We start from the raw sequence: 24,650 nt of genomic DNA, 5'->3' as shown, positions 1-24,650 counted from the left end.
TGACGTGTTCTCGTTTACCTTGTTGCGATTAGCAGTGGTATGTCTGCTTGTTGTGATTACCGATGAGCGGTATATTTACCTAGCCTACGATTACCAGTGCATAGTCCTTGTCTGTTTGGTTAGCTGTTGCGTTTCATGCTCATGCATGTTAGCGCTTAGAAGCATCCATGCCTTGTACACGATGAAAAGTCCTTATCACTGCTTATTAGATCTAGGCAGTAACATGACCTCCTTAAAGATGTGCCTCATTAATGAATCAATGCATCATTATTTGTATAGAGACGTCTTCAAATATGTAAAAATAAAAAAAATAAAAAATCATTTTTCAAGCTTTTTTAAATTTTAACAATCGAAAGTTTACCCTCCTCGCTCGCTCGCTCTCCCTCTTTCTCTCTACGGACCATGTTACTGCATAGATGTAAAACATACTACTCACGCGTAGCACCAAAAGACATAAATTAGCATCGTATGCACCATGTAAGTGAGATTGGATGCAGCGACTGCCGCTTCGAGTAGTCGGCTCTAGCGGATCTATTTCACTTGCGGTGAGTGCACCCACTGATGGCTAGAAAAGCAAAGCTTACCCGGCGATGATAGCCAGAACACAAGGCATGTCCATTCGTTTTCCGCAGGACGCCACCTCTGTGTAGTGCTTCCATAATATCTCCTAGTACCAGAAGAGCGAGCTTATAGTATTAAAGATCCAAAGAGGAATAAGATGATAACTGAGCTACACTGTCACTATAACACAGTACACTTTGTGTCATGTGGCAATACCCCTTCGTAGCGAAGAAATATATGGACCAAAGAAAATTTTGCTGAGAGAGTCCCGCCATGACGAATTACGTATTTCTATAACTATTACTTGCCGCGTACGTGGCACAGTGTTAATCTATGGCTGTGAAACTTGGACTTTAACCGAGGCAACGAAGGAGAAGCTGAGGACTGTCCTGGGTCAGATGGAAAGAAGCATTTTGAGAATATCAAGGACAGGATAACTAATGGGTGGGTACCTCCCAGGTACAAGGCAGAATGCAGTGGCAGGCCTCTGCGCAGAAACGGCGATGGTACCTACAAAGGCCAGGAGCAGGGGAACCGTCGCGGGTGTGACTTGGTGGGCGGGCAGTGGATCCGTTGCTGGGGGAACGGAAGCGCCTGGAACGTGCCCGTGGTTGTTGTAGGGCAGAGACGACCATGGCCGATAGGCGATTGAAATATTCCCTCAAGTGGGCAAGGGAATCGCCGCCAGAAGGAACCGGCACGGAGTGGGTATGGGCTGGCTGCACGTCAACTGCAGCGGGGATAGCGGCGATGTGGGGCGAAGAAACCTCCATGATTTTGTCCGCATGAGCAGCCAAGTCTGGAAGAGGCAAGCTGGTAGTTGCAGCTAGTATCATCTGGCAGGAAGACGTTGGAGGAATAGCTCCTTCGAAAGGGAAGGGTCGAAAGAAGGAGCCCTGTCTCCAAGGAGCGACTGCATGTGGCGAAGGAGCTGGCTGGGCCGGCGGTCGCCCAGCTCTTCGGTTGTCAAAAGCTGTTGCAATCTTTGCCGTTCTGAGGCTGTGGTCCGGTCAAGAATAGCAGTTCGCAGCGTGTCATAAGGGTTCTGCGTGGGGGGAGCGGCAAGCAGGTCGACCAGCTGGGCGGCGACATCCTGAGCGAGTACGCTCACGACGTGGCGGTACTTCATGGTTTGGTTGGTAATGCCAGCCAGCGCGAACTGGCACTCCACTTCCAAGAACCAGACTTGCGGGTTTTGCGGCCAGAAGGACGGGAGGCGCACGGCGAGATGCTGCACTGTCGAAGGGGTCGATGCATCAGTTGAACCCTCGGAGTGTGGGGCGATAGCGGAAGAGGTGGCAGGGGCGGAGGACGGGCTGCCCTGCGCCGGGTGCTACGTTGTAGTTCATGGACGTTGCGAACGTTCGGGTCACCAGTCTTCGCCATTGCCCACGGCCCGCCACACGAAGATTAAGGGGACGGTCGCATCCGTTCTAGTCGATTTCGAGATTATGGTGTCATTTTATTCCGCGTTGATCACCGACCAGGGCATCGAAGATACCACGCAAAATTGTGGCGTAGTTTGACTGCTATTCGATGGAATGTATGACAAGAGCAGACGCCAGATTTTGAGAGTATGTCGGAATTATCCTTCTGAAAAAGGCGTCATTCCCTACACAACCAATCACAGCAAAGCAACTTGAGAAAAGGAATGCCGCTAAGACGAGGGCGTTTGGACAGTGCCCTTCTCCTCTGAGCGAGACACTTTCACTGCTCCAGTTAGGGAACGGTGTCACAGTGATCTCGTTGTCGCTGAAGCCTCCGCAGCTTCAGAAGCAGAGCTGATCTTTAAAATTCGTGTATTTAACGCTTTTCGAACAAAAGAATTACCCAAGTAGATTGTTGGCCGATGCCGAACATATGGCATCTGGTTCACAAATGGATTTCTGTATGTGACCGTCCTTTTAAAGACATTAGAGAATGTCGTAACAGCAGAATGAAGATGGGTGGGATACATTGGGGGCGGTAGTAAGGACGGGAGATTGACAAATAAATTAATGAGGAAGGGCAAAAGGAGAAGATGACGAAGGACCAGATTGAATGATGAGGGATACCGAGAACTGTAAGAGTGGAATGCATAAGCGCTAGACAAACAGCATTGGGAAGAATCATGAAGGAACTGTGCCTAGCAGTGGAGTGACAGAGGTCGAAAGCGGTGTGGCTCAATGCTTGCAGTTCCAGTAAAGCGCCTCCTGCTCTGCACATAGTTGTACGCACTCCAGCACAGTGCTGTTCCAGCGTAACGATTCAGATTGCAAGGGAGGTCACGCAAGATGAGTTTTGGGGATTCCAGGGGCATATTTCAAAAACCAAAGGCAGTACAAGGATTTCCACATTGCACACTACTATAGATATATACTTCACTCGATCAACTGCAAGGAGAATCAAAGCAGCACTAATCAGCGCGTAAAATGTTCTTCTGTGACTCGGTACGGGTCCATTAAATGCACTCAGCACCACAAAAGATACTCGAATAGATATCTACGATCACCTGTTTGGTATTTTGATGAAAGGCTCGTACATAGCAGTCTTCAACTTCAAGAATAGCATTCCACTTGGTCGTCTTGCAAATGGGAAACGCAAGTTCACGTAACAACGAAAGAAAAACCCTGCATGCAACAAGAAAAACCATTCACCGACGCCAGTGAAGAAACCCAAAGCACCTCTTGCGTAGTTCGGCTGACAACGTCTCCAATGCCGCGTTCCACTTGCAGCACGCCACCTCGCTGAAAGGAATGACAGAGCAAAAGGTCAAAAACAAAAATTTTGGACGTTTTGATGTTCAGAGGTCATTTTGTCTGGCATGTAAAACACCAATTTATGACCACAGCTTCAATATTTTGTACAAATACTTACAATACTACAGGTATCACATGAGAGAATACATGGAGACTGCACAATATCACTTCATCACTTCACAGATGCGACTGAGAGCTACTGAATTTTAAAGATCACAGTACTGAAAGAAAAAATATTAATAGAATACAGGGTGCAGTTCATTTCTGTTGCTGACTCCTATCGCAAAGTACTAACTCTTCTGGTGTTGAAGCTAAGGTTCTGACTCCGGAAGAGCGTAATTTGCAAAAGCAGCTCCGTGGGAACAAGCAAAAGATGCAAAATCAAGGATTTTCAAGGACCGTAAAAAAAGTTTCCCAAACCTTAAAAAATTGCATTTTCAAACTCCAGGGGATTCAAGGGTTTCAAGGACCAGTGAGAACCACATTTATACCCCCCTCCCCGGAAGGCGGAGATACAGGATCAGCAAGACCAGGAGCTCGAAAAACAGCAGATATATGGGTATCATATACCACATACGGGACACAAACACTCCCTCCCCCCTCCCAAGATGATGACCCTGGGAAATTACATGGCGTTAGGATGCCTGAATACTAGCTCCGTCTGTATATAGTGAAGACACCCGTGTCGCCTGCTATGATACACGCCATCTTGAAGACCGACCGGGCTGCGTTGACCGGGCTGCGTTGACAACGCTGTACGTACGCCCTTAGGTATGTAGGTATACCCTTAGCTATGCACTACATTTTCGCGCTGAGTAAATGAGTGGGAGAGGACTATAGGAGGTTCGAAGAACTCGGTAAAAGTGTAGCACAGCATCCAGGCATGGTAACCGAAAGCTTCAAGCGACTTGGCGGCGTTCGCTCCAGCAAAGGGTGACTCCACCCTACAAAGAGGGAGCTTGGTACTTTGGGTTGGTGAGACCACGACCTACTAGATTATAACGACAGCATCATACGGGCCCCTTCCCAGCGCCGCATTTGGAAGCTAACGGTGGCGCTACTCATCGGCCCGGTTAGTGCTTCCCCAATTTCTACAATACTTGGTAATTCAGCTTACCTTAGTATTGTTGTACAAGTAGTGGATGTCGCACCGGAGATGCTTCTTTGATCTTGATGTTTATTTGATGTCTCTTAAAGTTCATTACTATTACCATTCTACGCGTTTTCATAGGAGCTGTTGCTGTCGTCTGCTACGGTAGTCGTACTCGCACGTCCGCTTTTGTGCGTTCAAAATTCAAATTTCCGTTGCCAAATCATGATGTAGCTCTCGCGGACCAATGAATAGCGCCCCTAGCGGGTCGTGCAGACGGGTTCATCATAGGGGTTGTCGATTATGACACTGTCGTTACAATGTAGTAGGTCGTGCGTGAGACGCATCAGGCCAGAGGCGTTACGACATCCTCTCCAGAGGGGCGCAAGGTCAAGCGCGTTGAGAGCTTTATGTAGACACATAACGGGCATAGAAGAACTGCACACGCACCACGGAGTGCAGATCCGCTCTAAGCATAAAGGTGTCAACTTATGGTATTCATATAATTCAGAGATATCTACTATTTCTGTACGTGGATAGCAGAACTAGATACCATTGGAACGTGCGATATGCCACAAGCATATCGAACAAAGGAACACGCTTATGTGGAGTAACAAATCTTCCTTGGTTAGTGTGAAACGCGTCATGTCCTGCAGTAAGCAAATGCGTACAAGCGAACATACAAGTACTGCAAAATTCTGCTATAGCCTGTCCGATCCCCATGGCCACGGAGCACCTAGCGTAACAATGGGCATTGCCATGAGTTTTTTTTTTTTTTTCGGGGCGGGGGTCGGGCAAAGTGCTTCACAAGGGGTGAACAAAGCTTGCAGCCCCCTCACCTCTTTTTCAGGAGGCGAATGCTGCGGACTCTGCGGGTGTTGAAGCTCATATTATTAGGACATCTTATAAAATTATGACGACCAAATAAAGACTGCTCAATTTCCACAAGTGGCGTTGAAGCTCCAAGAGGATGACATACCCCCCTTACCCCTCAGTTCGCCCACGCGCGTATGCCGAGTTCACGGAGGAGTTCAGGGAGGGCGTCGGAAAGGGGCCCCCTTGCCCCTTTCCGACGCATGTTTTCGTGACAACTTCGCCTCCTACAGCACCGCAGTTTCCTTTTGGCGGGTACGTGCACTTCTCATACTGCTAGTGCCTCAGCGCGCCTCTCCTCTACTCCTCTACTCACCTTGCCCATGCAAGTCTCACCCAGGTATATAGCCGAATATCCGCACCTAGAAACGATGAAAGGAAACCAATATATACTTCAACTTGCGCTAGTGCAGGAAATGGTAAGGGCGCCGACTTCTATGCAGCTAAACAGGCAGCGACTGCCATGCGGCACAATATTCAGGGGCAGTATGACAGCGCCACGGCAGGCGATGCTGCGTTTTATCAAACTTGTACATTTCAGAGAAGGTACAGGTCTCTTTGGCACGGTACTTAAGATCCTAGGTGTACACTTTATACGCTACAGATGTCGATGCTACTTACCCATTTTGTGGGGGATTGACGGGAATCCCCATGGGCTGCGACACTTCCGGGAAGAGGCTCGAAGTACGGGTAGTATGGGAAGTAGTGTCCAGGTTGACCTTGGGCAAAGTGGCTGCAAATAGTTCTTCGACAGGGGGGTAGGGAGCTCCATCCGAGTAACAGCGCTGACATATTCAGATCATAGGTTCCCATAAGGCTTCCTGTACCGCAGCTTTGCACCCACTCACCCGAATAACTGCGAGGTAAACGGGAAGTCCTTCGAAGTGATCCAGTAGGGAAGCGGCAAAGCGGCGAGACTTGTAGCGAAGACTCTCGCCAAATAATTCGTCGACGACGTCGCCCACCCGCACTTTATCCTGCAATTAAGCACACGGGGAACAGATACGTTCAAACACAATTCCGCTTGCCGAGGTTGTTGTTCTGTTAACGGGCTGCTTTACTCGCTATAGTTTACGGCAGATGAAAGTGAGAGGCACCCTGAAACTGAAAGTTGATTGTGGTGAGTGCGAGAGGAAAGGCTGAGTACACGTGAAAATCGAAGTTGAACTTGTTGGAAGGTGATTCTGGCGTTCCCTCTGTTAAGAGGGGCCTGGCATTTAGCGCCCAATAACTGTAAAAGACGGTTATAAGTACAGCGCAGATTTTCATGCAAATGCCTGCCCTTTGTTTGTTTGTTTTTACAGCAATAGCTGTAAAGTGGAGGTATAAAAAGGGGAAGATTCTCGAGTCGGCGGAAGAGTGTCTGAAGCACGGTGGTCCGTTGAAGCACCCGCGGGCTCTAAAGCGAAACGTACCGCCTCCAAAATACCGTCGCCACCGGCGCAGCTGATCTGGGGATCGCTGATTGGCTGCTCATTAGACGTGTAAATATCTGAATGCTCATTGGTCTCTGAGAACTGGCGTCCGTTTCCTTCGCGCTGATTGGGCGAGAGTCGTTTGATTGAGGGGCGAGTTTCCGAACGGTCGGTCGAACAGAGGAGAAAGCAGTGCTGCCACACCTACAGATTTATCATGAGATCTACCTAGTTTTTGGAAAACCTACAGATCTACGGAGATTTCTGAAAATCTCACGATTTTTTGCTCCAAAGAAGGAGTCACTCGGCCCAGTGTTTCGCATCATTGCACGAAATGACAACCACGAAAAACGTCACGAGAACTACCTTTAGGATAATTTCCGCAGTTAATTTTACGAAAACGAAGCAGAGAAACGGTCTCTCAACGACTACCATAAGTGGCCTCCTGGACACAAAACGCGCATGCTGTTGGGTCAAGCTGCTTCGCGCCTTCGCCGTTGACTAGGGTTTGATCCGTCAAACACGGATCTGGTGAGGTTCGCCGGAGGAGAAGGATGTCTACGGGAACTGAACCATTGGCGATCCTCAACGCTAAATCAGTTTTCTTGGGTGTTTGTGTGCGCGTTACCAGTTTGCCACACAGACTTGACATGACTGGTTTTGCGGTAAAACCACAAGGTTTATAATTCGCGTCACCCATGTACGCCTTCATTATGTCTGTGGAAATAACATATCGAGCTTTATTGTTTTTGTGGTCCATTGCGATCCTCGCTTACCACTGTGATGGTGGAGCGAGCGTGAGAAGTGTTCCTACCACACGAGATACGCGGCGCCCCCGCCCTATCCTTGCATTGGAACGCCACAGCTGATGTGAATACACATGTCAAAGTATTAAAATCTACATACAGTGACTCTTTTCTCTTTTGTGTGTGTGTGTGTGTGATTGTAGCGGACTTAAGTACGCGACATCGCAAACCGAAACCGAAAGTTCCAACGCGTAATACCAGTGCGCTGCAGCAATAAATTCCGGCTGTGGTCTTCAGCAGAAGAACGAAATAAGCCCTTGCTCTTCGACTAATTTAGAGACGCAGGTAGACAGATTTGAATCCAAAATGTTCATGAAACTTGAGTTTTGAGAGGTTACAGACTTTTAGCTCGATCTACCGATTCTTCGGTACCGGTTCTTCGGACTCGGATCTACAGCTTTTTTTTTTTTTTTTTACTTACGTGTGGCAGCACTGGGAAGTAATGCAGGTATATCACGTTAAGTGTATTACGTACAACATTTACGAGTCACTCGTTAGCGGAGTTTCATAGTGCAGTGTATTGCCGTAACTTGTGCGTTTCGGACATGCCGCTAATCAAATTATGTGTGGTTATGCTAGTTGCCCCTCATGCACTTCGCAGCCGTTCATTCACTGTGTTCTACGAACAATTGTGACACGTGTGCTTTTAGTGTTCGAATACGAAATCAACATCGACTGCCAATCATAACAGTATTTTCGTGCAGCGTTACGGATCATCAATAGATTTTTCCTTTCTTTTTTTTTTCTTTTTTTTATGCTCCCGCAGCCATCGGCAACAACGACGCACATGGTCCAGCTGTTTTCGAAAACTGCGATTGGTTTCCGAACTGCCCATCGATGTCGAAGCACTCAAGCCTGTTACAACTTTACAAGACGTGAGAAGATATGTACTGTAACTTTTTCAAAGGAGTTCCCGAGGACAAAAAACTTGCTTTGTCATACACCGTTGATTTTTATTGTCTGCTTTGGGACTTTGTCTGCGTTTTCGGCAGCATATACCGATGGCGCATCCCGAAACAACAAGTCCGCCTCAGCATTCGTCATACCATCCGAAGGTGTAGTGCACGGAAGACGCCTTTCACATCCAACCTTCTCCACAGATGCGGAACTCTATGCCATCCTTTTCTCTCTACAACACATCGTTGATTTTACACCACGGGAATGGGCAGTCTTCAAAGACTCCAAATCTGCACTTCAACAATCGAAAATTCCGGCATATGAGGCCCATCCGCACCCCTAGTCACAGATGTGTTAATAGCTTACCACACTATCTATGCAGCAGGCCACAGGCTAGTTCTCCAGTGGGTTCCAGCCCATTGTCGTGTCGTGGGGAACGAGCAGGCCGACAGCGCCGCGGAAGCAGCACTCTCGTATCGGAAACGGACCAGCATTGTTCTGCTGTGAGGAGACCGCCGTTCCATTCTGCGACGCCTCGTGACACCCATGGCTTCCCGCCAATGGACGACCGACATCCCCCCCCCCTCTATGTTGAGCAGAGTTGATCCAACGCTCGCTTTCCGCATGCCACGAAACACCTCTCGTCAAGATGCTGCATTAATCCACCGAATGCGCCTCGATGTGGCTTTTACAGCTCAGTGGCGTTACCGCATGAGACAAGTTCTCTCCCACCTGCTGCCACTGTGGTGCTCTTGAGGATCTGGAGCATATTCTTCTTGATTGCCCCCACTACCAACCTTCCCGAACCGCACTCTCCGAGTCTCTTCGACAGCTGGACTCTCGCCCCTTCTCCCTATCGAAATTGCTTGGTCCCTGGCCCAATCCCGCCCAGCAACGCTCTGCGCTCAAAGCTCTTTTGACATTTCTGGACACCATCGGACTTCGATCTTTATTGTGAAGGGGCTCGTTATCTTATTCCCCACATCCCCACCAGCAATGGGGTAGAGTATCGCCTCTCGCGACGAACCTCCCCACTTTCCAAAGTCAAAATAGAGTTCTTGTTGTTGATCGTTGCTCGAAGGCAAGCGCCGAAGAAAAACGGACAAGGCTGAGGGTAGGGGGGGCGAGATGAGAGACGAAAAACCCGAGGATAGAACGGGAAGGAGGTTAGAAAAAGAGGTCGGTCTGCGCATGCGCACTAGAACCGAGGTTTTTTCTCGCGATGCTGATCCGGGACGCTGTGAGTGGCACGTGGTTTGGGCACCCGCCATTTTCCCTGGACCATTGCGTCAATGGGAGCTTCCGGCGGATGGTTGAAGCATCCAGTAAAGTGCTTCCGCTCGCGCATCACAGAGGGCGCAACAGTCTCACGTTGTAATGTCTCCAAAGTAAATTAGGCCAGGTAGCGAAGGAGAGGGAAAAAAACAAATCTGACCCGGAAACACTGTCATCTCCGTGGCTCGAGCGATCCTGGGTGTTGGTAGCACAGGTACGGTCGTAAACAAAAAATATTTACGACGCGCGCATGGGTCTTGTATGAACTAACCGTTTATTCATAATCGAAGTATAGGAAAAGCTATCTGTTGCCCCACTAGTACACATATACGAAATCATCTACCACCTGAATACGTCTCCGTATCCTGCTCCACCGCGCAAGTGTGTAGCAGTACGCTGGTTTGTCCGTGCATTCTTGTATCTGTGCGGCGTGCCCGTGCATAGTAATGCGGAGTTCGTACACTTTTTCGATTAAACAGGAAGCGACGTTCACATTTCGAAGCTGTAGGCCATGATTAACACGTGTGAACAGATGAGTGCTATGCATCCCGTGTTGCTGGCCACGAGAAAAAAAACGAAAGAAAAGGTTTCATCATAGCAAGATCGGCCATGATAGCGTGAGTGTCAGCAAATCAGCTGCGCACCATCAATGCCATGTTTCTTTTCTTTCTTTGTTTTTTTTTTTTTTTTTTTTTTTTTGCAACGTACCCATTATGGTCACTCGTTGAAGAACAAACAGCTAATCACTAAGTGCACGTTTAGGTCTATGTTAGGAATGCACATTAAGTGAAACTTCCTGTTTATTTGTGGTTATCACGTACCGTTCGTCAAGATCTGTGATAACTCTATGTATTTTGAACTGATATGTGTCATTAAACTTGATGTGATTTATCTTCTCTGTTCTCGTCTGGTATTGCTGTCCTGGGTGATTAGTATGGCTCGGTCAGGAAAAGGGGAAGGGTATACAACGCAAACGAAGTACGCGAATGCAAACGTGCCATGGCTAATTATGCACTACTTATTATTCATACTGCTGACGTAATATGTGACGTCATTTATTTACAAAAGTAGTAGTCCGCACAACGGATGGATGGCGCTGACAGTCTCTATCAAGACGCCATCTGAAGACGCAGGGCCCTATGGGAATTTCGCTACCTGCTTATATATACCTTGATGTCTCAGTGCGTCGGCAAAGAACATTTGCATAACGAGCAGGACGCGAGGAAAAGCATGGAAACAATGGTCCATTCGAAATCCTCTTCGTCTGTGATACCACTGTCGCCACGAACGAAGGCGATCCGTGTGCCAATCGACGGGCCGACGAGGCCGATATTGCTGGTCAGATAGCCAAGGAACACGACCGGACTACCAGTGTCTGACCGGTCTGACGAGACCGTGATTGCCCGTCAGGTAGCAAACGTACACGAGCTGACTACCACAGTCGCGGTGCAACAACGGCGCCGCAAAGTCGTTCTCGACACCGCTGATTGCAATTTACAGTTGGAATAGACCTCTCCCTGTTTGTAAACAAATGACGCCATAGTGTTCGACAGCGCCACCAATTTGGTAGAGTTGAACTACGTTCGAAGCTAGGGGCGAGCAAGGTCGCGCCCGAAAGCCACGGTCTTGAGGGGATTACGATGGTCTGTGCGATCGGAAAGCGAGACTCTCCGAACTGTAGTGAGTGTGGCGTTGTAGAGGATGTAGAACACATTCTTCTCAGGTGTCAGAAGTACGTCGATGCTCGAAGGGCATTAGAGACAAGCCTCTCTCGTTTGGACTCCCGAGCCTTCGACATCACGAAACTATTAGGTCCTCCTTCGTCCGACAAGGCGCTGAAGGGCACTTGAAGACTTTTTGCATGCAACCGGGCTTATGGACATCCTATGACACGGTGAATGTGTGATGTGTCCTGTGTGTGCCCCCGGTGATTCCGCCACTTTACTCTAAGTTGGGCGCAGCTCTTGAACTTTTGACCTACATGTTGAACTCCATTATCATCTCTGTTCGTCTCTGGACATCATCCTTTTGCGTTTTCATCATCTCATCATCGGATTGAACTTTCTGTATTAAGTGTACTGGGGTAGCCAGTTTGACTTCGTCGAAACTCACATCCCCATTTTTTTCTTTATTCACATCACATCACATCACGATGGTCTGTGAAAGGGAGCGACCTTCGGTCCTACTTTTCTTTCAACAGGAGGCAGCGAACAAGTGCCGATTCGTGGAACCCAGCCCTCCCTTTCCGATTTGTTTCGGTTTCAGTCTGCCTACCAACGTCACGATGACGTTTCCCGGGTAGAGGTAAGCTGGACCCGACAGCTGTCGCTGTTGGTGAAATAGCTCGAAGGATTCGCGTTATTTCTGTTTTTTTTTCTCTCGGTATGGTTTCGTACCTGCACGATGAGAAAAACACTATTCGTCTTGGTTTGGGACCGATTAGAAAGGTTATATGATGCATATAAATGCAGCTTTTGCACGATGTGGCATATTTTGCACGAAAGTGCATGAAAATTGCATGTTTTGACATATTTTCAGGTGCGAGTGCTTACTTCTTTTTCATTTGTGGTATTTCTGGTTTCGGGGCGGCGTTGGGTCGTCTTTCGCGAACATTCTGGTCGACATCGAATATTTTCCCTGTTCCGGTGGGGTAAGGTGCGGTGTTCAGCCCGCACCCTGGCTGCCCCATACTCCACTGCGTGCATGGCCGATGGGCCGTGCTTCACCTTCGCCACATTACCGTTACGAAGACGGGCGGCATACGCATTTTAATTGGCATGCCGAATGCAAAGCCGTGACGAATGGCCAACTAGAAAAGCACGAATGCTCAGGCTTGTTTCGTCATGAGATCGGCCCACCAGCAAGCGTGCGTTTACGCTATTTTATTCATCACGAACGCAAAGCCTTCAGCTCCATGATTTATAATCTGTGGCGCAAGGATTCTTTGTTGTGTGGTGCAGAACGAGGGCGGCTTCATTTTATTTTTATGTTTTATCAGTTTTATCGGCAGTTTTTTTTTGTGAATATTTATCCGCGCTCTAGTCATAAGCATTGATGTTAACCTGCACTCCAAATGTTATACCAAAAGGGGTAAGTGGCTCCTAGAAATTCAATACCGCGACCATCGAAACGAAGCTCATCCTGAAATGACACCACGGCAGGCATCTTCACCAGTAAGGCGGTCAAGAGTGAGACCACGTGCTTTCGAGAACCAACGGAAATTGCCATGGCCTCCGCTTAAATGACGACAGAGCTTCAAGCGGAAGTTTCTGCGAGGACTTCTACCTCGCAACTACGACACGTGGAAGAATAATTCTGTTTTCCTTTGTACACTGGCATGTAGTAGTACAATGCCTACGTGGTGCAACGAACCACATCAATCAAAGTGTCACAACCTCTTTAATGATCTCTGACTACTTTGTTAATGTGCAATGGCGCGCAAGAGCTGATGTGCAGATAACCGTTAGATAGATAGATAACAGTTGCATTCACTTTTTCTGCAAATACACCACATTGCTGCGACCCGGACTTGTCGATGCTGCCCCCCCCCCCCCCCCCCGCGGGCCGACGTTGATATGCTTCAAGGGTAGGCCTGTCGCGAACGATCTTCGAACTGCGTAGTTCCAGGTGGCCGAACCATGATGTTCCAATGGTTCGTAAGAACCTTCACGATTTCGCGCCTTTGGTTCGCAAAATCCAACGTCAAATTTCAAAGCAAGACGTTGACGAAGGTATACGGAGACTATATATCGGTAGTCGGTGGTGGTCTTGCCATAATCATGGCGAAATTAAGAGGAAAACACGAACGACACATAAAACGCAATCGTCTGTGTCGTTTGTCCTTTTCCCCTTCTCAACACGAGTTTCTTAACTCCTAACCAACGTGCTCGCACCGGCGCTGTTCTGGTGTACTGCCCCCTATATGGCTGAAAAGCTAACGGGAATGCCATTACCTTCAACCCTAGTCAACTCCTATGGTTAAGTGATTAATTGAAAGGAATCTCCCTGCAGCGCCACTTTGGCTAAAAAAAAAAGCAGAACTCCCCCTGTGCTAAATCTCCATTGGAAATGGTCACGTATCACAGGTGAATGCCGTGAAGCCAAAGCCGTCCCGATGCGACTCTGCGCCAGGAGCAGGGTAAACGTGAAGCGCCCCCCTCCCCCCTCAATGCCGTCAGAGGCTCTGTAAACAACGAAAAGAAAACGATAATATGCACTGCCGACGTTGTGAATTCAAATTCTCTTTATTCCCGCTCTATGCTGTACAACCAACCTGACAGGGCCTGTCGTTCGGAGCCTCCTCTGGCGAGGACGCCCGGGGCGTCTGCCTCTCTCGCCCCCCCCCCCCCCTCCCCAATGGAACGGCTCTGTGTGCAAGTGTATACTTTCTTTATGCCGGTGTACAAATGTGACCGAATAGTATGGATGGTAATATGGGCAATACACGTGGAGTTATGAAAGGGCGTTGTCAGCTATGAGTCAAAGCGCTAGTCAATCGCCAATCGAGATGTCGGTATTTCGGAGGCTCTCAATAGATAACTGCTGGACCAAAACAGCTGGTAGATAACAGATATGGTGACCGAACCTGTCGGCTTGGTCGTTTCCGCTGCCATTTGAAACACGGTATGCCTTCAATGTACCGTCAGTCAGAGCCGCGTGCGCGAGGTCCACGCCGAGGCCAGCAGAGGCGAGGCCAGCGGAGACATGTAGATAGTGGAGCAGCTACGTTTATTCGGATCACCCAATAGCACCGCTTGATGCGTGCAACAGCCAACAACAACGTTTATTTGATGATGATGATTGGGGAGTTTCATCGCCAGGGGCGATACTCTACCCCATCGCGTGCAATAAGTGAGTTTTATAGCATGGGACGTTCCGGTATTTCCCCGTCGCTACTAAACCCTGTAGTATTTGGCCGCCAAAATACGAGAAAATGACACTGACGGCGTGATTCTCAATGTCGCATCGCGAACTATCTCACCGGCGCCAGTTTCCTTGTCGATACTGGGTGGTTCTCCACAGCGGCTGTTGGGACTTGATGGTTGGCGTTCGCTTGCTCGCTGGTGTTAGGAATTAGGTAACATAGGATACCAATTAGGAGCAATAGCTTCACCCAGAGCCGTTCCGATGCGGGGGAAGGACCAGTCGCCCCGTGCCCAATCACGAGATTGGGCGCCGAACGGCAAGCCCTGGCGAGTTGGTTGAACAGCACAAAACGGGAATGAAGAGAATATGAATTCTCGGCAGTGCAAATGAACGTTTTCTTTTCTTTGTGGAGGTGGGGGGGGGGGGAGAGACGTTTCAGGTTTCCTCTGCCCATACTCATTCCCCTGCCCATGGCGCAAACTCGCCTCTGGACGGCTCTGCTTGTACCACAGTAGGGAGAGTTACTAAAAATTCCATGCTGAGTCTACAGAGAGGCCAGTGGTATGAGAAAATAGTAAATATATCAAATATATAACGAAATAAAGATAACAAAATCCTCATACAGCAAAAGGATTAATTATTAATAATTGGGGGTTTACGTCGCGAGATATCTGAGATCATGAGCGACGCCACAGCGGTCGGTCTGTGGATTGTTTTCGCCCACCTGAGGGTTCTTTAACGTGCGATGAAAGCTAACCACACGGCACCCCGTATTTAACGTCCCTCGCTTAAGACTGCGTGTCTAAGCAACTTGTACCCTGCCACCAAGTTGCTGGCGTCCTCGGCCGGGTTCGAACCCGCGATCTCGGGATCGGAAGGCGAACATACAGCAAAAGGGGACAAGCAAAAACACGTGAATGTCCCGAACTGAACCGCTGACCTTCAGTCTGAAAGTGCGACACTTAACCTCACAGCAAACACGGAAGGGTGGTGTGAAGTCTTAAACTTGCGACCTCAATAGTGCACAACAGGAATTACTTGCGGAGTCGGAGGCGGACGGCGTGACAAGGCTGGATTGGATTGGATATAGCTGCACAGAAAACGGGTGGCTCCATCTAGTTGTTCAAAAATCGTGAATCGGAGACGTTCTTGGACTGGCCAGGACTGGATGACAGGAGCATGGAAAGGGTATTCAAGCCATATAAAAACAGCTCGTATTTCCTGAAATGGCCCATGAAAAACATACACGAAACGTATTTCGGCTCAATAAGGTCGCACTACAACGCAATTTAATTGTAAAAGACGCTGCCGCGGCGGGAGGTTTCCGGACACCATCTCCAGGCTACTCCTCCAGTCCTGCGACGTCACACCGGCGGTGCGCCTCATTCGCTGCGAAAAATTTGTCTGCAGAGCGACGTGCTATACTTGTTCACTGCTATATTCATTCTAAGGTATCAAACAGGAAAATAAACGTTTATAACGTTTTAAAAATGGTATCTGTTTACTGATGGCACGTTACGGTGGCTCTTTTATCATCATTACGTGCGTCTACGAGAAGAGAGTACGTACCGCATGTACGTCGACATCGGCGTTCGTATGTGGCGGTGTTCACTGTGGCTCTTTGCGTTTTTATGCGTCTTTCGTTTTCGTTCCATTTAGTCAAGGTAGAGCATAGAACCTGTATAATTGCCCGTACACGTGTGTTACAGAAGTGAGTGCTTCATTGAGGTGGCCTGCAGTGATGCCGTGAGGAATTCGAAGCTGCGCAAACGAAAACAAAAAGGACGCGCGGCTTTCAGATGCATCAGGTTCCGGCAAATAAGCCAGCAAGTAGCTGGCTTGCCTTGATTCAACTCGAGGATATTCAACCTGGCACTGAAATCCGAATATGCAGTCTACATTTCAATTGGACTGATTACGAATCACCACCGAGCGTCAGGAAACCCATTGGCGCCGACTTCTGAATCTATCTGAAGCGATGTCTAGCTCCGTCGCAAAATCAATCTGACGCACGCGTGCGAGCAATGCAAACGACAAAGCAAGCCATGAACATTTGCTGACCCAACTTGACCTGCAAGAAGAAAGAATAAACACCTGGCACTGCAAGCCCAGCTGCAGAAGCGTCTGTCAGAAGAAACTGCGAGAAACGTACGCAGCAGACGACGCTCCGACCTCAGCCACCGTGTAGATGACCGATCCCCGCTGACGTCACACCGCGATTCCCCCCTCTGAATGGATGCTGGTGCTTCGTCATATCGTGACGCGCGTTCTCTGGCTTGTCATGTGGCCTCCACCGAAAAGCGGAGAGTATCGCTCGAGCGAGGGATTTAAACATCTGCCGTGGGCGTAATATGTTCGCTAGGACAGTATTTATGGTGTAAAAACATATTACAGTGGTGACACATCTGAATGCGCTCAAAGAGAAAAAAAAATTTCCCCTCTTTCCATGTACCTTGAAGTCGAACAGGAGTTGGCACTTTGAGGTATACGTGTCGAGTCAGCAAAGTAGCATCCATACTTCATTTCAACTGTCAATGAAATGAACGCTCCGGGCCTATTTCGCCCTCAGCCAAAGCACCGTCATGCATTCTACTGAACCTCATGGCGCGCCTGCTTTTGTTTGGCAAAAACGTCGTCGTGTCATGCCCTAAAGCCTACCCCTCCGCCACAAACCAGGTTGATGGATGTGACTGCGTGGATTGTCTTTCTATTAGGCTAGCAACACCTATCCAAATGTCTGGTAACAGAGAAGATATACAAAATTATAGAACTATATCACTAACTAGTCAGTCGTGTCAGCTCCTTGAGCATGTTACTAGCAAATACATTGTAGGTTACATGACACTTATGCCTTTTTTGTCAACCAGAACGGTTTTCGGAAAGGTGTTTCGACGACTACAAGGCTTATTGAAGCAATACACAACTTTACGAATTACTTAAATCAGGGACCAGGTTGATGTCGTTTGTTTTGATTTTCATAAAGCTCTTGGTAAGATACCACAGTAACAACTTCAAAGAAAAGTGATTTGTGCTGGAAGAGATACTCGTGTTGTTCATTGGGTAGCACCATACTCATCGCAAAGAACGCAGCATGTTGCCTCAGCACCTCCTAGATAGCAGGAGGCTTGCGCCCTACGTCGTACAGGGAGGCCTGCTGTTACAACTATTGATGCTGCAATGACGTCAGTGAAAGAGCGAACAAGAGAAAAGCTCGAAGCAGCGCGAAAGCTCACGCAGGCCCCCAGTGGTGACATATGGCACAAGCCTTCTGCTATCTAGGAGATGTTTGTTGACCACGGAGGAGAAAGTAGTAATCATTCAACCCACGTTTTACACAGAAAATCCACGACACGTTTTGCACATTTTACTTTTAAATTGTTTTACTTTAAAATTACTCATTTTAAAATAGTGCATAATCTGAGTTAATGCAAAACTTGTCGTGCATTTTCTCTGCAAAACTTGGGTTGTAGAAAAAATAAATAGATAGAGAGCACACAGAGAGAAATAATTTATTTGAAAATCAACAACGCCATCTTGAAGGAAACAGTCTGATACGGGTGGCTGGGCATCATTGTGCATGATGGTTGCAGTTTTTTTTTTTTTTGCTTTCGTGTTAGCGCCGCGAAGCAACTGTGGCTATGAGTGGCATACAGATGTGAACAGATGGAGAGAGTACAGCAGGAAGGAGTAGGGTGACAGGGGGGTCAGTTGCGTCCTGGGCCGACTTCAGGGGGAACTGTGCCGACATTCGTCTGGAAAGTCTTCGGAAAACCCAGGGAAAACCTCCGACAGCACAGATATCGCCAACAGATGGGATTCTAGTTGGAAGGCATCACACCAGATGGCACCACCGTCATGGCAATATGCGTGAAAGACAGAGAACAACAAAATACCAGCAGCAGGTAAAGATGGCACCAAGAAAGGCATTGCTAAACAAGTCTAGACATGCGAGATCGCGTACAAAACATCGCTCATCAGGGGGGAAAGGCTTCACACGAGTGCAGAGCTAGGCAACAGGGAGTTTCGGCCTAACTGCAGTGTTTGTGCTCATGTCGGTTTACTTGGAACACAGAAAAAATACTAGCTGTGGGTAAAAATGCAACAAGACACTGGTAATCAACTCTAAACATGCCGCAGCGCGTACAAACTTCTGCTAATCAGGGAAAAGGCATAAGACAGCCGCTCAGACGTAATCCCAGCGCGAAGCGCGTAAACAACGTGTACAAAACAGCGCTGCTCGTCATCGTGGAAAACGACTATCACACACACACACAGCTATGAAACTCAACTACGGCAACAACTAACGCTAACGGCTAACGCTACGGCTAACAACTCGCGATCACGATCGTCGCGGCAACATTTGCATTTTCCGCCAGATATCCACCGGGGCAATGGAGCGACTGAGCGCATGACCGCTCCTGACGACAGCAAGCAAAGAACTGACGTGCGACGCCACCGTCAGCGGGTTTCCGTCTTGCTCATGCGCGCGCCGGACGCGCGCTCCTAGAGCCACTTGCAGCGAGCACCAGTGAGGAGTAACACATCCGTACCTGCGAGACGCTAAGAAAGAAGTGAATCCTTGTGCTCTCTGCGGGCCCTGCTCATTGGTTGTGACACCAACCCATTGTCTCAAGGCCACACTGTTTTGTTTTTTTTTCACTAACTGCTAAGCCGCAACTGCTTGGGACATGGTCTACATTTAATGGAGCCACGACATGACATCATCACTTCCTGTCCCAGGCATGCAGTTGCATGGTTCAAGGACGCGTACGGCTGCGGTCTGGACAGGAGACCTATTATTTATTGAATCACTATCCAAAGATTATTTCCTTCATCCTATGCAGTGATTGCATAAAAAACTGAAAAGCTATTGCAGAAATGCACAAAACATCATGCATGAAAGCTGATTGTAGATATTGAGTAATATACTAGTAATTAAGTAATATAATAATTAACTAATAACGAGGACTAGGTACACAACCAATCAACCCAGAGCATCGGTAATGAGGAGCTCATTGAGGCATGTCCGTTCCATCTGCGAGTCAGGCAGAGAACTGAATAATGATGCTTTTTTCCTGCTGAATAAAGCCACGCATCTATCCCCCATGCGGTTACTTTCTCAACTAATTTATTCGCGAAATTATTTCGCATTAGCATGATTAAGAATCATGCCAATGCTACTCCTGCCTATATCAAGGATGCGGCAGCACAATCGTCATCGTCAAGACAAGAATGATCAAAAGAATCTTTCCTGTTAAAAAGAAAAAACACAGAGCTAGATGCATCAACAAAAAGAAAGCATGCATCATAAGACAGAACAGGTCTACTGGGGACATCGCTCAATGAGCACTGTCACGAGGGAAAATTGCACTACTGCTAGAGAACAAAGGAAAGCGAGCACAGAGAAACACCTAAACAAAGTGGAGAACACACTCTCCAGCATTAAACTATTTCTAAACACACACACTCCAGTTATTCAAAAAAGTCCTCATCGTAAATCTGCTCATCATAAAATCCACGGAAAGGCACACCATCGACCAGTGAGAAGCAACACGTATGCCCAGTGAGAACAAAACCTCCCATTGTCTCAAGGCTACACAGTTTTTTTTCACTAACGGCCAACGCAACTGCTATAGACAAGGTCCACCTGAAACATGGCTGAAAGTTGTAACAAGAAAGGCACTGCTAAACAAGTCCAGACATGCGACAATGCATACAAAACACGGGAGAAAAGCCTTAAGACGGAGCTCTTAGTGTCACCGCACATCGCTACGAAACTCAACGGCTAACACAAGACGACCACAGCAAGATAGTAGTGGCAGGTAAAAATTGTGACAAGAAAGGCACTGCTAAACAAGTCCAGACATGCGGCATCGTATACAAAACACTGCTTATCAGGGAAAAGGCTTAAGCCTGCGACAGAAAATCATTGAGCATATACCAGTGCATTTTTTCTGCTTAAACTAAACACGGATCTCTATTTCCTGCTCGGAAAACGACGCACAAATTCTCTAAAGTGAGCAGGGAAAATAACTTCTATTCGAACCACATTCTGAATTTCTACCAAGAAACCAACAGGGCAGCGATCTTTGTGACTCCTCTACTCGCCTCGGGTACACCTCACAGACTCGATACCTTTCTGAATATATCCTGCGGGTACTGGAATAGAGTCAAAAAATCATCTGCTGTGTGCCGTATTTAGAATGAGAGATGCTATCACGTGGTAGTTATGATATCTCAGTGTTAAACGCTACGCAGGAAATAATAATAACAACGTCCGAGCAACTTTTTTCTTCCTTTCATTATTTCCAAGAGCTCTTCACTTTGTGCGCTCGAACCGCGACCCCACGCATATGTCATACTCTGAAATTTCACCAAGAAAACTGAGCTTGCGTGACCAACGCAAACACTGTCAAAAAGCAACAGCATAAATACACTCATTCACTTCTACTCATAGAATTTGCGCTGAGCGAGTCAATAAGAACAAAGCACACCGCGTCACAGGCTCATCAAATGGTTCTGAATGCGGGTGAATTAGCGTGCCGAGAACAATGACTACAACTGGTTCACAAGGCAATTCTATTAAAACGCGATAACCCTAATTTTTTTAACCAATATTTCATGCAATCGTAGATCACTTTATCACTCAGCCACACGATAGGCATACAAAGGACTTACTTTTCACGTGGGTTCCAAACTTCACAAACACATCCCTCACTGACGTTTTTCACATGCACATACAACAAGCGAAAAGCTAAAAGTATCATCACCACCACAGAAATTCATATTATTTCTCTAAGTCAATAATTATCCGCGCAGGGAAACGCGGCCTACATGTACTATATACGTATGCGCCCATGAAACAATAGAGCTTCGCTCCGGCTGTAATAGGATATCGCCAGCCGACATGACAAACCACAAAAAACAAACAAAGCGGCTCAGGAATGCATATTGGCTATACATCCAAGAAAAAATGGCGTGGTGTTTTTGCGCAGCAATTATAATACAGAAGGGGATTCATTGCATTTTACTTATATTCACTTGCACCCATATATATTTTGCAAGAATACTATAGATTGCAATGGGTAAATGAGAATATCATTCGCTACACACTGTAGCTCTAAACCACTGTACCAGTTTGCATATGTTCATAAGCATGCTACCCTTCACTAAGTAGAACAGATGACTGAACAGTGACTAATGAATCAAATACAAAAATGTCATTTCAACATCAATGACTGCAAGCTTCAGTTTCAGCTCTTTATTATTCAGTTCACTGCCTGACTCTCGGATGGAACGGCGTGCCTCACTGAGCTCCTCGTTATCAATGCTCTGGGTTGATTTGTTGTGCACCTAGTCCTCGTTATTAGTTATTGATGGTGTTCCTTGTTAGGATATTTTGTTCTTTCTTAACTTTGGTAGGTCTCATTTAGTAAGTCTTTGGGATAAAAATGCTTAATTGCTACGATCACCTTTCTGTGCTTTTCTGCAATTGTATTTCTCTTCTTTATGCAATCAGTATAGTAGGATAAAGGAAATAATCTTGGGATAATGATTCAATAAATAATCGGTCTCCTGTCTAAAGCACAGTCATACTCGTCCTTGAACCATGCCTGGGACAGGAAGTGATGACGTTATGCCGTGGCTGCATTACAGGTGGACCTTGTCCCTCGCAGCTGCGTTAGCCATTAGTGAAAAGAAACAGTGTAGAGACTGGGAGGTGACACGGGTTCGAATCCTGTCACCGGTTGTGCTGTCTGAGGTTTTCCCTGGGTTTTCCGAAGACTTTCCAGACGAATGTCGGCCCAGGACGCATACTAACCCCCTGTCCCCCACTCCTTCCTGCTGTCCTCTCTCCATCTGTCCACGTCTGTACGTCGCTCATAGCCACAGTTGCTTTGTGGCGCTAACATGAAATTTAAAAAAAAAGAAACAGTGTAACCTTGAGGCAATGTGATGACGTCATGACCAATGAGCAAGGCCCCCAGAGGGCGCAGGGATTCCCTTCTCTCTATGCCTCTCGCAGGTATGGTTGTGTTACTCCTCACTGGTGGTCGCTGCAAGTGGCGCTAAGAGCGGGCGTCGGGCGCGCACATGCGCAAGACGGATACCCACCGACGGTGGTGCCGCGCGTCAGTTCTTTGCTTGCTCTCGCCAGGAATGGTCATGCACTTCGTCGCTCTGTCGTCTCGGTGGATATCTGGCCAAAAGTTGACTGTCGCCATGACGGTTGTGATCGCGAGTGGTTAGTCAGTTGCTGTAGTTGAGTTTCGTAGTGATGTGTGTGTGCGTGATGAGGCCTTTCCCCCGATGACAGGCAGCGGTGTTTTGTACACGTTCTTGTTCACGTGCTTCCCACTGCGATTAGGTCTGAGCGGTTGTCATAAGCCTGAGCAGGGTTCTGTATGCGCTATCGCATGTTTACCCTTTATTAGCAGTGTCTTGTTGCATTTTTACCCCAGTTAGTATTTTTTCTGTGTTCCACATAAACCGACATGAGCCTTAACACAGCGGTTAGGCCGCGTAGCCACATGCGGATAATCTTCGCGGAAACGCGAACGCGGCGCGTTAAACTCTTGCCGCGAGGCGGGAAAAGCCACGTCCGCTTTCCGCTTTTTGGCGATCACGCAGTGCACGATTTTTAGCGGCATCCGCACACGCTCGGCCAATCAGGAAGCAAACGGAAGTTGCGTGCATTCTTGTTTTCTTCCGGCCTCCCGCACGGAGAGCATTGACGGCGTCATTGACTGGAAGGTATGTCGCCGTGATGCTCACGTTTTTCAGCCGGCGAATTTGTTACGGAAATAAAATGCACTTGCTGCCTAGATTATAGAGTGTTGTGTTAAAATTACTTTTTGGGGCGACACTGGAATAAAATTTGGAAGTGCAGGTAAGTAACATGTAAGACATAGTGTCAGAAAGTTGAAAGCTAAACATTGTTCACAAGAAAAGAATGCGCTATCGCCGCAGCGAGTAAATCCAAAGCCTGCGTTTCTTGCGTCTGCGATGTTGATTTCGCAAAAGCTCAGATGTAAGAAAGGAAACGTTCACTACAGTGAGTAGCTCGACTTCGCTGTCGTTCACCATCTTGTCAAGTTTTCGCGGTGAAGAGTCGCGGGCGGAGGCAGTAGCTGGGGCGGCATGCATACGCGTCCGCTTGCGGCAGGCGGTTGCGCACATCTCTACCGGATGTGGGTACGCGGTCTTAGGCCTAAGCGCCCCGATGCCTAGCTCTGGGCACGTTTTAAGCCTTCCCCTCCCCCAGATGCGCAGTGTTTTGTACTCGGTCTCGCATGTTTAGACTTGTTTAGCAGTGTCTTTCTTGTTGCCATTTTTACCTGCCGCTAGTATTTTGTTGTTTCTTTCACGCATATCGCCATGACGGTCGACATGCGCCATCTGGTGTGATGCTTTGCAACTAGATTGCCACCTGTCGTCCCTATCTGCAACCATCGTGCCCAACGATGCCCAGCCGCCCTTACCGGAGTGATTTCTTCAAGATGGTGTTGTTGATTTCAAATAAATTATTTCTCCCTGTCTGCTCTTTTCAGTTAGTTTTTTTTTCTACAACCCGAGTTTTGCATTGAAAATCGACGACAAGTTTTGCATTGACTCAGATTATACGTCATTTTAAAATGAGTAATTTTGAAGTAATTTAAAAATAAAATGTGCAAAATCTTGTGGATTTTTTGTGTAAAACTTGTGTTGAATGATTACTACTGGATAAGTCAGTCAGCATGCCCCAAGCAGCACAATGTACTGAAAGTCGAGTGCAATAGGGGTGGACGGGTAGGTGGAAGGCCATGAACAGACTCGTGAAACTAAAGAACATTGATAAGACACATATCGTCCACCCCTATTGCACTCGACTTTCAGTACATTGTGCTGCTTGGGGCTGCATTCTCTGTGATAAGTATGGTGCAACCCAATGAACAGTACGAGTGTCTGTTCCAGTAAAAATCAGGTTTTCTATCAGGTTTGTTATCAGTTTTGTTGTTCTATCAGTTCTATCCATGATGTTGACCTACAAACAGGCGTACCTCATTACGCTCCTGTCAGATCCGACGTCCCCCAGGGATCAATAATGGGGCCCTTGTTGCTCTTAATTTATATCAATGATATTACGTTC

The 24,650-nt window shown here is 47.6% G+C and overlaps 1 protein-coding gene across 3 annotated transcripts in view; it reads right to left on the bottom strand.

The window, feature by feature from the left end:
- The window catches only part of LOC135391611 (uncharacterized), a 70,003-nt gene that overhangs the window by 10,719 nt on the left and 34,634 nt on the right, over positions 1-24,650 (bottom strand). For 2 of the 3 annotated variants that reach the window (XM_064621928.1, XM_064621927.1), the window contains exons 12-17: positions 6,111-6,239; positions 5,884-6,047; positions 5,579-5,624; positions 3,198-3,287; positions 3,053-3,124; positions 585-667 (exon numbers count right to left, since the gene is read on the bottom strand). In XM_064621928.1, the coding sequence (XP_064477998.1) occupies positions 585-667; positions 3,053-3,124; positions 3,198-3,287; positions 5,579-5,624; positions 5,884-6,047; positions 6,111-6,239 (584 nt within the window). The remainder of the gene's footprint in view (positions 1-584; positions 668-3,052; positions 3,125-3,197; positions 3,288-5,578; positions 5,625-5,883; positions 6,048-6,110; positions 6,240-24,650) is intronic. The other variant, XM_064621929.1, reaches the window with a different exon arrangement.

The sequence above is a fragment of the Ornithodoros turicata genome, chromosome 4, assembly GCF_037126465.1.
Source record: "Ornithodoros turicata isolate Travis chromosome 4, ASM3712646v1, whole genome shotgun sequence".
Taxonomy (NCBI): domain Eukaryota; kingdom Metazoa; phylum Arthropoda; class Arachnida; order Ixodida; family Argasidae; genus Ornithodoros; species Ornithodoros turicata.
Note: the sequence above shows the minus strand (reverse complement) of the source record. Positions and strands in the feature narration are given on the sequence as shown.